Genomic DNA, 14,493 nt, shown 5'->3' with positions numbered 1-14,493 from the left:
CGCCTCCAATCGGGCCTTCTCTAGTCCATCTTGGCCACGAAAGTGTCTGCCACCCACTTTACATCAATTAGCAAATTGACTCATTAACTTACGGTAATTTTAGTTCTTCAAATTATATTTTTTCTTATAAAAAGTTTGACAAATATCAAATGTGCATCCTTAGGCTAAATAACATTAAATCTAGATTTTGAAAATTCTTAAACTCTTCCGCACTCTAAAAATTCTAGTTGATTTTTTTTTTTTCTAGAAAGGTGCGAGCTCAACATCTGTAATTTTTTAAATTCTAACAAATAGTGCAACCAAACGCACCCAAAAATCATATGGATATAACAACGCTAGTGTTGGTTTTCAAGTATAGTTTGATGGAGAAGAGAGAAGGCAGCAACGTACCGAAGAGTGCTTGATCCAGGCTCTTGTTTTCTAGATACTCATAAACAAGGAGCCGATTAGTTCCCTTGATGCAGCATCCATACAATTTCACCAGGTTTCGATGTTGGACGGCAGATATAGCGGCAATCTCCGCTAGAAACTGACTCTTTCCTTGGCGAGAAGTTACCGAGAGTTGCTTTACAGCCACTATCCGCCCATCGAGTAATGTTCCCTGTAGTGCAAATCAGATCTATTAGTTTTCTTAAAAGCATTTTCAATTTGGGAATTGTAGTATAGTAGTACAAAAATGTACAAAATTTGCAAAAAAAAAAAAAAAAAAAAAAAAAAAACGGAAAGAAAGAAAGAAAGAAGAAGAAGAAGAAGAAGAAGAAGAAAAGAAATGAAAAAGGAAAATGGGTCTCAACCTAAGGAATGAATGGTTTGGATGTAATCCAGACCATTGATTTCATGTGCAGCATTAAAAATGGTTGATGACTCGAATATCTCTCAAATTAGAAGATCCCGACCATTTGATCATTGGCTTTTGTTCCATTGAATGTGAACAATAGTTGTGTTTTTTCCATACCGTATTTTCGTAGGTTACCAATCAAAGCCTTAGGATTGTTCCATCAGGGAGTGGGTCTCCCTCATCCGCAGCTAGGCCCCACATGCATGCAATCGCGATACTAAGGCCAAGGACCATTCAAATCTTCTGATCATTGTAGTTTACATATAGTAAAAGCAAACTGACCTTAAAAACGGGCCCAAATCCTCCCTGTCCCAGCTTATTTGCCGGACTGAAGTCTTTGGTGGCGGTCTTCAGTTCTCTGTAACTGAAAGTAATTGGTCTGGGACCCATTCTTAAAAACTCTGCAGATACACGTAAAATGGCAGGTTGCATTTATACGTTCAGTTCAATACCATACATGGGCTTAGAAACATTTGTACCATTTGGTGGTCCAAGTTTTATTTATTTTAATTGTTCATTGGATTTGAATGTCTTTTTTAGCAATCACAAGAAAAAATTAAGGAAATAAAAATAAATCCAGTTGAAAAATGTTGAACCCAGTGAAGGGGATGGGCACATTTAGCGTGTGTTTGAATGCACTATCAAATCGATTTGCCATCAATCATTTAATAAAGTGAAATGCATCATATTTTAGTTTCCTTTAACATTCATGTTGAGGATCTGGGCCTTGAATTCTCATTTCCTCCTGATAAGATGGAACTCTTGCAATTCAGTTGACTTGTGCATCTAAACACCGAATTGGGCTACATTTGGATTTCCCCACTTACCAAAGACGATTTGATAGGCTAGCACCAAATCCTGTGGTTTGGAAAAACACCCAACTATGATTCAGTGGTACATCCAAACACAGCTTTTAATGTACTCTTGAACTATACTATGGTGCCTGAACATTTCTCAAATTTCATTTTTGTTATCTTTTAGTTATTTACAAACAGCAGAATTACCTTCATCTTCATCAACACTCAACCTTTTACTCCTTTTCCAAATCAAAAATAAAGAAACAGATACAATGCTCAGAACAACAGAAGCCAAAATTTCAACAGCCAAAGCAATCTTGTTCTTTTGTCGAGTCCTGAAATCTGGACAAGAAAATAGATTAGTCAATGTTAAACTTTTACATGTGCTACAATGTACTTTTAGAGGAATGTACAAATGGACTTGCAAGGGGTTATTAGGACTGTTGATTTGGTAAATCATCACATTAATAGTCCATAGATAGGACTCTTGTAGCCATCCAATTAGTAGTGGTTGATTCACTAATTCACTATGACTTCCGAACCATGCTATGAAACTTTTAGAAAGAGCATTTGAGCAAAGAGTAAGGCATGAGTGTATCAAAAAATCAGTTTGGTTTCATGGCAGAGAGGTCTATCATTGAAGTAATTTGCCTACTTAGACAATTGGTTGAGAAATATAGGAAGAAGAAGAAGGATCCCCACAAGGTCTTTATATATTGACTTGGAGAATCCTCACAATAGGGTCCTTGGATAGTTAATCTCATGGGTGCTAGAAAATAAAAGAATTTCAAGAAGATATATTGTCCTGATTAAGGATATGCATGAGGGAGCAGCTACGAGTGTGAGGACCAGTACCAATGGAGAGAGAAGCGAGTTCCCTATTACTATAGGCTTGCTCCACGGGTTGGCGTTAAGCTCATATCTCTTTGCCTTTGTTATAGACAAGTTAACAAGACAATTGCAAGAAAAGATTCCCATGGTGTATGTTGTTTGCAAATGACAGTCATAATTGACGAGCTGAGATAGGGTGTAAACAAAAAGCTAAATTGATGGATGTGCTTTAGAATGTAAAGAATTTAAAATTAGTTGGACTAACACAAAATATATAAAATGTAATTTTAATAACAATAGGAGTGAGAACGAGAAATTAATTAAGATTGCTAACCAAAATATCTTTCGAAATGACCATTTTTGATACTTAAGTTGATAATTCATGAGAGTGGAAAGATTTAAACGAATGATACACATAGAATTCAAGCATATGGTAGAACACACTAACCAACTATTCTCTATAATAGAATCAATTGCACTTGAGGAAGTGGCTTTGATGAACACACTAGCCAACTATTCTCTATAATAGCATGCTTCGGTCGAGCCAACTACACTGTACGAAGATGCAATTCAGGTGTAAACCCACCCTCGCGTACCCTCCCGGGGAAGAAAAGCTAGGGCTCCGTCTCGCGTCGCCAACCCCTCTCTTACGGACAGCCCCGGGCGAACTAGAGAGTCAATTAGAGGAGACCCCAATCCAGTGGTCACAACATAGCGCCTGCCCTTGTCCGATTTCAGCTTGTTTGTCGGCAACATTTCCTTCGACACCACCTCGGTAGATTTGTGGGGCATCTTTAACAAATACAAAAGGATCCTTGATGTCTACATTCCATCGCGCCCAGGTTCCCTCAAACCCTGGGGTTATGCTTTTATCCGGTTCCTATATGAGCAGGACGCTAGGGCAGCGATAGGGGTGTTGAATGAAAGACGAATCGATGGCAGAATAGTCCCTGTGAGTTGGGCAAAACATAGGAAGAAGTCCTCCGAGGGGGTTTCATTGGGAACCCGAGGTACAGGGGTGTTGTTGCCGCAACCTCAAAAACAATGTGCTGCCCCTGAGGGTAACCCGGGTCGATCATTTGCGGAAGTATTAAAAGATCAAAGACCCAGAAGAAGTGGTGATGAATACAGGGGTACTGATTGCTCCACAGTGGCAGACCAGAGAACAGTGAAGAAGAAACTCCAAGACCTCCAACTGGGGCTGATAGCTAAGGTAAAAAATTCCTCCATCTCCATTTTGAGTCTAATTGATGCTATTAGGTGTTCCACATTTGCCGCAACAGCTATAGATATTTCGAGGATATCCAATAGGAGCTTCCTACTGATATTCAAATCCAAGGAGGACTATGCATTCTTCCTAAAAGACATGGTCCTTCACTCCAAAATGGGAATAGAATCGTTATCCCCATGGTCTATTAATTTTGTAGCTGAGAAAGAGGGTACTTGAATCAGGCTTTTTGGGATCCCATCCCATGCTTGGCTGGAATCTGTCATTCTAGATCTGGGAAACTATTTTGGGCGTGTTCTGCATGTGGATGCCAATGCTAGACTTGGGTTATTCCAAGTCTTCGCTCGTAACAAGGTGAGGTTGCGTCCAGGGGTGGATTTGAACAGAGTTCTCAACCTGATAGTGCTGGATAGAGAGTTCCCAATTTACATGGTGATGGAACGTAAGGAGATGTTGGGGGGTCAACCACCGAGACCTGAATCTCACCAACCCCCAACCAGCACTAAAGAGTGGGTGGTGACAACCTTCCAGAAGCCTCAAGGTCAACAAGCAGAGCGGAGTCGGGAAGGAGTGACAAAGGAGCAGGGGATAGTCAATTCATCATTCAAGCAGTTAGGCCCGAGCATCTTGCAGAGGGTAGCTACAGAGGTTGTCCACATATGCGCCTCTGATGCTCGAGATAATGCCCCAATCGAAGGCCCGGCAGCCCATGTTAGCTCAATCTTATAACCAATTCTAGATTGAGGCCCCCATCAAATCAGTCAACGCTGCAATTGCAAAGATACTCTCCCACCCATCTCCGTAACTTGAGTGACATGTCTACTCTGAGAGTGAGATCAGACAACATAACCCCGTAAATGCATATGCCATTACAAGTTTCAGGAGACCTCCTATGTTATGTAAGAAGAAAGGTGAACATTGTCAAGTCGAGATCAGCTGGGAATTCTCCTATTAGAGCGGGCCATATGAGTCCTGGACAAAATGGTTATGCCAATGACAACACCCAGGATGCTGAGAAGGCGTTGGCCTCATCGCCTACCCTCTTAATGCAGGGGGCCAGAGGCGTTACGGTCAGTGAGTACCACACAGGGGAGGGTACTCCCAAGGCTGGTTATTATCATGCGGAGGTGCTTGGCAAGGATCATTCCTTGGAAGACACTCAGCACATCCCCATTCCAGTTGGCCGCAAAGCGGAGTTATCTATTGATTTATCACCGTTCTTTGCAGCAGAGGCTGCAGGGATTAGCCAGGAAGGTGAGATTCGTACTAAGGCTACGAGGGTTCCAGAAGCCTGTAATGCAGTAGAGTTGGAAACCCCTATTCGCACAGAGTACTCTGATGCTAAGGGAACTGCATCAGGCCAGCAGTCAGATTCCATAGCTGGTGCTGCGACAGATTTTTCTCTGAGCAAGACGGGGGTAGTTCAAATATCGCCTATTAAGGCGACAGTGGATTTGAAGAGAAATAAGCTGCTAAGTCGGTCAAGGGTGTTATATACGAGAGGTGATTGGGAATCAAGACTCCGAAGATTGAAGAGAAGGGCGATTAATTCATGCTGTGTTACTGATGGATAAGGTCCTTGTTTTGAATGTTAGAGGCATAGGAAATCAGTGCTCTATCTTGTCCTCCAAAAGGCTCATCAAGAAGTTCAATTCGTGTATTTTGGCCTTTCTAGAGCCAATGATTCCAGATGACAGGAGAGTGGGAACTAGGCTATCCCTGGGGTTCCATCAATCCTTCTCCAACGTAGATATTAGGGGAGAAGATATGGGTTTATGTCAGGAACTATATCTCTCCATCTCTTGTAAACAGGTCTAACCAGTCGTTATCAATAGCCTTCTCTTTATAGGACGTCACTTTGCCGATAACGATCACTTTCATTTATGCTAGCCGTGACAGAATTCGAAGGTGGTCCCTTTGAGGTGACCTGGCTGCCATCTCCTCAGCTATGAGCACGCCTTGGGCGGTGTGCGGTGATTTTAATGCCACGATAAGTGCGGAGGAAAGAAGGAGCCGTAAAGTGGTGGACAGCACCAGCTTCAGGGACTTTGCGGAGGCGGTCGACTTAGTAGGGTTCCAGGACGCAGGTTTCTCAAGCAACTGTTTCACTTGGAGCAATAATCAGGGAGGAGCAGCCAGGGTGTGTGCCAGGTTGGATAGGGCCCTGATGAATGCGACTTGGGCCTCAATGTTTCCGTCTTTCCAAGTAAGTAATCTACTTCGCATCAATTCGGATCATGCTCCTTTACTTTTGAGTTTCCCTCAAGCCCCTCCCCCGTCAACGAAGGCCTTTAGATTTCAGAGCATGTGAATTCGGCACGCGACCTTCCACCAGACAGTGAAGCAGGCTTAGAACTCAGACGAGTCGGCCCAATCGATTTATAATATCTTCTCAAATTGAAGAAGGTGAAACAAGCTTTAAAGGTGTGGAACAAAGAAGTTTTTAGGAACATCTTCGAGCAGTTGACTCTGGTTGAGGCAGAAGTGGAGAGATGCGAGAGGTAGATAGCAGAAGATCAGTCTGTGTCGAGCCATTCCAGTGATCAGCTAGATAGATACACTCGTGTGTCAGCCAATTTGAATCGTCTCCAGCTGCTGGAGGAGACCTACTGGAAATAGAAGTCGCGGGTCAGTTGGTTGGAAGCGGGAGATAAGAACACCAGGTTCTTCCACCCAGCTGCAACTGAAAAAAAAAAGGAGGTCTCTGATCAAATAGATTCAATTAGAGTCGGGGCAGACGCTGGAGCATCCCAATGAAATTAAGCGTGCGGTAGTGGTCCATTTCGACAACCAATTCAAGTCGTTCCCTTGCCAGGTCAGTAACGGGCTATTAGAAGTCATTTCACCCTTGATATGGTCAGAGCAGAACTCCTTGCTGATGGCCCCACCCTTGCTCGACGAGGTTCATCGTCAGAGCAGCACGCCAACAACGCAGTGAGCCTAGATCCAATCTCAGGCCTCACCCACAAACGATAAACAGGAAGAAATATAAACTAGAAACAAATCAAAGCAATCCAAAACAAACCACAAGACAAGATATACATGGAAAAACTCCAATCTAGGGTAAAAAATCACGGATGCAAACTTCCACTATGAAGATCGAATATTACAATGCAATATACTAACCTCTCCCTTGGAAGTACAGAGAAAATCCCTTGCCTACACCTTAGAAATATTTCCCAATATTCACCTTAACCCTAGAATAGCCCTAGGGACCGCAATTTGTAGTTTTAACAACTTCCCTTTCGCACCCTTGCGAAAGGCGACACAGAAATCCACAGTCCGCATCAGATTCAGAAACGAATCTGCGTAACCACGACCGGTTGAGTAGATTGCATGACAGGTCGAGCGGACCCCACGATTGGTCGAGCATGGGCCACGACCGGTCGAGCACCTCAGAGCTAAAAAGATGTATGCTCGCTGGACTTTGAGTCGTGTCAGTCCATGACTGGTCGAGCAGGGCCCACGACTGGTTGTGTGGCCCCCAGATGTGGCTCCACATCTCAACAATCTTTCACTTTGAGATACATCACCATAGACCTTTGTCTTCTACATCAGGAGTGCATCACCTCCCTGTCTTCAAGCCTGAAGACCAATCAAAGCTGAACAAAGCTTCAGCTTCTCCCGTGTGACCGCCTTGGTCAGCGTATTCGCAGGATTCTCACTTGTATGAATCTTCTCTACAGCAATCAATTCATCTTTCAGTAACGAACATATGAAGTGATATCTGATGGCAATATGCTTGGTTCTTGAATGAAAGGCTGAATTCTTAGCCAAGTGTATTGCACTTTGACTGTCACTGTACAGCTTGCAATTTGATTGCTTCTTACCCAACTCATCCATGAAACCTTGCATCCACACCATCTCCTTGCACGCTTCTGTAGGCGCAACATATTCTGCTTCTATCGTACTGATAGATACTATCTTCTGTAACTAAGAAACCCAACTGACTGCAGCACTACCCAGAGAAAAGACATAACCTGTAGTGCTTCTTCTGCTGTCGATATTTCCTGCTAAATCTGAATCCACGTAGCCTTGTAGCTTGATTTTCGATCCACCATAGCACAACCCTATATCCTTAGTACCTACCAGGTATTTAAGAATCCACTTCACAGCTTCCCAATGTTCCTTCCCAGGGTTGTTCATGAACCTGCTAACAACTCCCGCTGCTTAAGCAATGTCGGGCCTCATGCTCACCATAGCATACATGAGACTTCCAATAGCTGACGCGTATGGGACTTTAGCCATGTAGTCTCATTCCTCCTATGTCTATGCCCCTTGCTCCTTAGATAGCTTGAAGTGGTTGGCTAATGGAGTGCTAACCAGCTTAGCACCTCCCATATTGAATCGATTAAGTACATTGGCTATGTAGTCTGCCTGTGACAAAATCAGTTTCTTGTTTTCCCTGTTACGCTTTATCCTCATGCTTAGGATTTGTTTTCTAACTCTCAAATCTTTCATAGCAAATTCTCTAGACAGTTGTCTTTTGAGATCTGAGATATCCTTTATGCTTGAACCGGCCACAAGCATATCATCAATGTACAGAATAAGGATGATATATGACGTATCAAACTTCTTCAAATAGGAACAGTGGTCTGCATGACATCTCTTATAACCATTTCCCGACATGAACCTGTCGAATTTTTTATACCACTACCTCGGGGCCTGCTTCAGGCCATATAGACTCTTCTTCAGTCTGCACACTTTGTTCTCCTTTCCTGATGCCACGTATCCTGTCGGCTGATGCATATATATCTCTTCTTCAAGGTCCCTATGAAGAAAGGCTGTCTTAACATCTAGCTGCTCTAGATGTAAGTCCTTTGTAGCCACTATTCTCAAGACCATACGAATCGTAAACATTTTCACCATAGGTGAAAATATTTTAGTGAAATCGATACCTGCCTTTTGTTGAAACTCTTTCACAACCAATCTGGCCTTGTACCGTTTCGAACCATCGTGCTCCTTCTTCAGTCTGTAAACTCACTTGTTATGAAGAGCTTTCTTACCCTTAGGTAGAGTGACTAGCTCCCATGTATGATTGGACTCAAGAGAGTCCATCTCCTCATCCATGGCCTACTCCCACTTAACCCGTGTATCTGACTTTAATGCCTCTTCAAAATATTCTGATTCACCATTATCTGTCAGTAGTAGATAATGTAAGGAGGGTGAGTATCGGACCGTGGGTCTCCTCTCCCGAGTAGACCTCCTCACAATCGGTGTATGCGGCTCTGCCTCATAGTGCTCCTGTGCATGATCATCCTGTGGCGCTGTAACACCTGTGTCCTGTAACTCTTCCAACTCTACGAATTCCTTTTCCTCGGCCTTATTTTCTTGCACACTATCCTTATGCATCACTTTTTCATTGAAGACTACGTCCTTACTTTTGATGATTTTTCTGTTTTCTACATTTCAAAACCTGTAGCCAAAATCATGCAGCCCGTAGCCTATAAATGTGCACCTCTTGGACTTCGCATCCAGCTTGTTTTTGTGCTCTGCATTAATGTGAACATATGAAGTACAACCGAACACTTTGAGATGTGCAAGGTTCACTTCTTTCCCAGTCCACGTTTCTTCTTATAGCCCACCATTCAATGGTGCTGAGGGACTTCTATTGATGAGATATGCGGCAGTATTCACAGCATCTGCCCAAAAGGTCTTGGGCAACCCTGCATGTAGCCTCATGCTCTTGGGGCGCTCAAGGATGGTCCTGTTAATGCGCTCAGCCACACCATTCTACTGTGGTGTCCCTGGAATTATTTTTTGATGTTCGATTCCATTTACTGCACAATACTCCTCAAATTTCTTATCACAGTACTCTCCCTCATTATCAGATCTGAGACATTTTATTATTCTACCTATCTCATTTTCTACCATAACTTTCCACTTCTTAAATACATTAAATACATCAGATTTATGCTCTAAGAAATAGACCCACATTTTCTACTAGCATCATCAATAAAAGAAACAAAATAACGTGAACCACCAAGAAATAAAACCTATGTCGGTCCCCACACATCAGTGTGTACAAGCTCCAACAGATGCGTCTTTGGAGCACGTCCCATCTTTTTGAAACTTACCATCTTCTGCTTACCATACACGTAGTCCTCGCAGAATTCCAAGTCAATAGACTTCAGCCCTGTTAGCTTCCCTTTTGACAATTTCACTTTCATCCCTTTTTCACTCATATGTCCCATTCTCTGATGCCATGACTGCCCATTCACTCCAGTTGATGCGACTACGAGTAAACTACACGATCCTGAAGTCATATACAAAGTACCTTCCTTCTTGCCTCGAGATATCACCAAGGCACCTTTTGTGATCTTTCAGGAATCACTAGTGAATGTCGTCACATAACCAGTATCAGCTAATTGCCTCACTGAGATTAAGTTACGTTTCAAACTCGGTATATGTCTGACATCCTTCAATTTCAAAATTATTCCATCTTTCTGATTTATATGAACGTCCCCCTTTTCAACAATACTGCACAGCTTATCATTACCCAGGTAGACTCTCCCAAAGTCATCTAACATATAATCACCCAGAACTTCCTTACATGAAGTGACATAAAACGAAGCACCCGAGTTTATAACCCAAGACTCATTCCTCGCATCAAGAGACAAGATCAACGCCTCTGTCACTCTCCTTAGATAGATTCACTGAATCCTTCCCACCTTGAGAGGTTCCTTCTTGTTTCTTGAGCGCTCTGCAATCACGTTTCATGTGCACTTCTTGTCGCAATGCTAATACCTGTCTTTGTTTTTCGGTCCCTTAGACTTCTTCCTCGACTTAAAACGCTCGTGTTTATTGCCTCCTTTGTTTAGTGATCTTCCTCTTCCTTCAATATTTAGAGCATTCTCTGAATCCCCTAAAACTCATGATGCCTTTCTTCTAGATTCTTCGCTGAGAATTAGACCGGCCACATCATCAAATTTTAGCTTTGTCGACCCTGAAGAATTGCTCACAGCAATCACCAAACCATCCCAACTGTCTGGTAAACTGGACAAGATCAATAATGCCCTGACCTCATCCTCAAAAGTAATGCCAATGGATTCCAACTGACTCGTGACTGTATTGAACTTGTTTAGAGGTTTAGCCACACTCCCACCATCTAACATCTCCATGTTAAATAGATGTTTCATAAAATGAACCTTGTTGGATGCTGAGGGCTTTTCATATATGGTGGTTAAGGCTTTCATTAATTCTTTTGTAGTTTTCACCTTAGATATATTGAAGGTGACGCTCTTAGGCAAAGAGAGTTGAATCGTTCCTAAAGCCTTCCTATCCAGTAAAAATCATTCATCATCTTTCATCCTTTTTAGTTTTTTCTCTTTTCCTCCTAAAGGAATATAGAAGTCTTTCTGATACAGATAATCCTCCATCTGCATCTTTCAAAAGGCAAAGTTTGAACCATCAAACTTCTCAATTCTAGTTTTCCTTTCTTCTGTCATTGCTCTCAATAAAACTAAACCAATAGTTCTGATACCAGTTATTGCGCAACACGCCAACAACGCAGTGAGCCTAGATCCAATCTCAGGCCTCACCCACAAATGATAAATAGGAAGAAATATAAACTAGAAACAAATTAAAGCAATCCGAAACAAACCACAAAACAAGATATACATGGAAAAAACTCCAATCTATGGTAAAAAAAAACCACTGGATGCAAACTTCCACTATGAAGATCGAAGATTATAATGCAATATACTAACCTCTCCCTCAGAAGTACAGAGAAAATCTCTTGCCCACACCTTAGAAATATTTTTCAATATTCACCTTAACCCTAGAATAGCCCTAGGGACTCCAATTTATAGTTTTGGCAACTTTCCTTTCTCACCCTTGCGAAAGGCGACACAGAAATCCGCAGTCCTCATCAGATTCGGAAATGAATCTGTGTAACCACGATCGGTCGAGTAGACTGCACGACCGGTCGAGCATGGGCCACGACCGGTTGCGCACCTCGGAGCCAAAAAGACTTATGCTCGCTGCACTTTGAGTCGTGCCAGTCCACAACTGGTCAAGCAGGGGCCACGACCGGTCGAGCAGGGCCCATGACCTGTCGTGCAGCCCCCAGATGTGGCTCCACATCTCAACAGGGTCAATTCTAGCTGATGGAGCGGCTCGTCCTGATGGGTTCTCTGGTTCCTTTTATGCTGCTTGTTGGACCATTGTTGGCCCTGACCTTTTGAAGGCAATTACTTTTCTTTTTCAAGGTGGTCCATTGCCGAGGCAGTGACGGCTTCCTTGATTTGCCTAATCCCGAAATCAGTATTGCCTAAATCTTTTACTGATTTTAGGCCAATTAGCTTGTGCAACTACCTCTATAAGATATTCTCCAAGGTGATTGTAGCTAGGCTGAGTGCAGTGCTGCCTCTCCTCATCTTAAGAGAATAAGGGACTTTCATTAAGGGTAGATCCATGGCGGATAACATTGCCTTCTCCCAGGAACTATTTAGGGATTTGAACAGAAAAGTTCGAGGGGGTAATATCGTCTTGAAGTTGGATATGGAAAAGGCATATGATAGGCTTGATTGGAATTTCTTAAAGTTAGTTTTGCAAAGATTCGGGTTCTCTTCTCATTGGATCGAGCTAGTTGAGAAATGTTGGGCGAACAACTGGTTCTCAGTCCTAGTCAACGGTGAAAGTACGGGTTTCTTCAAATCTTCAAGAGGCCTGCGGCAAGGGGATCCTATTTCCCCAAGCTTGTTTATTCTTGCAATGGAAATATTGATTAGAGGGATAAAGGCTTTATCTGATCAAGGTAGGTGTAAACAGTATAAGGTGAGAGTGGGGTGCCCTGCAATTTCTCACTTACTATATGCAAATGACACCATTCTCTTTCTGAATGGGGGCTGGCATCAATGAGGGCCTTAAAAGAGTTCTTGGTAGCTTATCAGGCGGCATCTGGTCAGAAAGTTAACCTTCGAAAAAGCTACTTCTTATTCTCTCACAAACTCTTTGAGTCAAGGGTGAGGGCGATCGAGGCAGCTCTTGAGATTATGAGGGTAGCGTCGGGTTTCTTGTATTTGGGTGTCCCCTTGGCCACAGGTAAGTTAAAAGTGTCAGTTTTTCAGCCTATGATTGATAAAGTGGAAGCTCGGATCCGGGGATGGAAGGCGAGGTGCCTATCTCAGGCAGGTAGATTGGTCTTGTTGAGGCACGTGCTGAGTAGTTTGCCCATCCATTCCTTAGCAGCTACCCACATTCCGTCTTAAGTGTTGACCAAGCTTGAAAAGAAGTTTGCAGATTTCTTCTGGGGTTGGAATAATGGTAAGAGTAAGTGCCACTGGAAAAGCTGGAAGATGATAGCTTTGCCGATGGAGGAAGGGGGCTTCAGATAAGGAAATTGAAGAATATGATGGCGGCGTTTAGGCTGAAAATGGCTTGGGCCATTAAATTCGCGCCGATCAAAAGTTTATGGAGCTCCTTTATGGCAACTAAATATGCCCAAGACATAGTTTGTCTGGTCCTTCAAACCATGTAGGGTATGCCTCTCCATTATGGAAGACGATTCATGAGCTGCTCCCGATGGCCAATAGTTGTGTCCAATGGAACCTGGGGGACGAACACTGTAGTTTCTTTTTCGACAATTGGTCAGGGCTCAGCCTCTTCACAGCCTAGCGACGAAGCCGGTTCCTATGGCCTTACTTCAGCTGAAACTAGCGCAAGTTTTGAGGGAGGCTGGGCCTCTTCCGCCCTCGGCTTCTTTCACATATTTATTGCAATGGGTTGTTGACTTCCTTTTCCAGCAAGGTTTTTGTTTGTTGCAGGGGTCAGACACTCCTTTCTGGCTGCTTTCAGCGTTGGGTGAGTTCACCATTGGGTCAGCCTGGGAGAAATGCAGAACTCCCCAGCCTGGTAGAAGCTGGGTGAGAGGGATATGGCATAGCAAGCTTCCTCCGCGAATATCCTTGTTTACCTGGAGAGTTTTAATGAGGGTAACGACAGTTGATGATGCAGTTCAAGCACGCGGAATCAGTTTGGCGTCCAAGTGTGTTTGTCGCAAGGTAGATGTAGCGCATGGTCACTCCACTGAATCAATTTCTCATCTATTTCTTCATAGCCAACTTGCAACCACAGCTTGGTCCTATTTTGAAAATATGTTCGGTATCCATATCCTCCAGGCAACGTCAATAGAATCCAAGCTGGCCCAATGGTGGGGCGCTGCAACTACCTGTGATTCGAGATCTGTTCTGCTCAAGGTGGCTCCTTGCATTATCCTGTGGACTATTTGGAAAAGCAGGAACGCTGCACTCTTTGACGGTGAAATTGCATCTCTCTCGGACGTGTTGGCAAGAGGCAAGTGGTGGTTCAAGGTAATTCAAGATAGCCGGATTCCAAGGAATTCTCCTAGTAGCCGTGGAAATGCTGCAGGCAATTTTTCTGACTGGCTGGATGGGCTGACTGGTCATGATCAGGGGGGTAAACGTCAGTCTCCCTATTCCAGCCTCCCTTTGGTTGTGAGATGGGCCAAACCGCATTCCGGTTGGGTGAAGATGAACGTGGACAGATCGGCGTTGGGCAATCCGGGTAACTCGAGTGGCAGGGGTGTTTGTAGAGATGACAAGGGTGAATTTATGTTAGCTTTTACCGCGGGTTATGGGGTCGGATCTAATGTCAATGCGGAGTTGAGGGTTATCCATGATGGGATGGAGAAGTGTCTAGCTAGTGGCCTAGTTAGGGTGGAGGTGGAATGAGACTCTCAGATTGTGGTGAACGTCTTGAGCGGGAATTCCAGCCCAAGTTGGAAATGGGGGTATTGGATCGCTAGGATTAACAGGCTCAGGCATAAAGGGATGTTC

The 14,493-nt window shown here is 43.5% G+C and overlaps 1 protein-coding gene across 1 annotated transcript in view; it reads right to left on the bottom strand.

Annotated features, from left to right (window-relative positions):
• LOC131220912 (probable LRR receptor-like serine/threonine-protein kinase At1g56130) overlaps positions 1 to 14,493 on the bottom strand; it is a 132,217-nt gene that overhangs the window by 45,040 nt on the left and 72,684 nt on the right. Inside the window, exons 29-31 of the mRNA XM_058215848.1 lie at positions 1,843 to 1,977; positions 1,121 to 1,239; positions 391 to 601 (exon numbers count right to left, since the gene is read on the bottom strand). Of these exons, the coding sequence (XP_058071831.1) occupies positions 391 to 601; positions 1,121 to 1,239; positions 1,843 to 1,977 (465 nt within the window). The remainder of the gene's footprint in view (positions 1 to 390; positions 602 to 1,120; positions 1,240 to 1,842; positions 1,978 to 14,493) is intronic.

The sequence above is a fragment of the Magnolia sinica genome, chromosome 12 (genome assembly GCF_029962835.1).
Source record: "Magnolia sinica isolate HGM2019 chromosome 12, MsV1, whole genome shotgun sequence".
NCBI classification, from domain to species: Eukaryota; Viridiplantae; Streptophyta; class Magnoliopsida; order Magnoliales; family Magnoliaceae; genus Magnolia; species Magnolia sinica.
The sequence above is the reverse complement of the archived record's forward strand: the minus strand, read 5'-3'. Positions and strand labels throughout refer to the sequence as shown.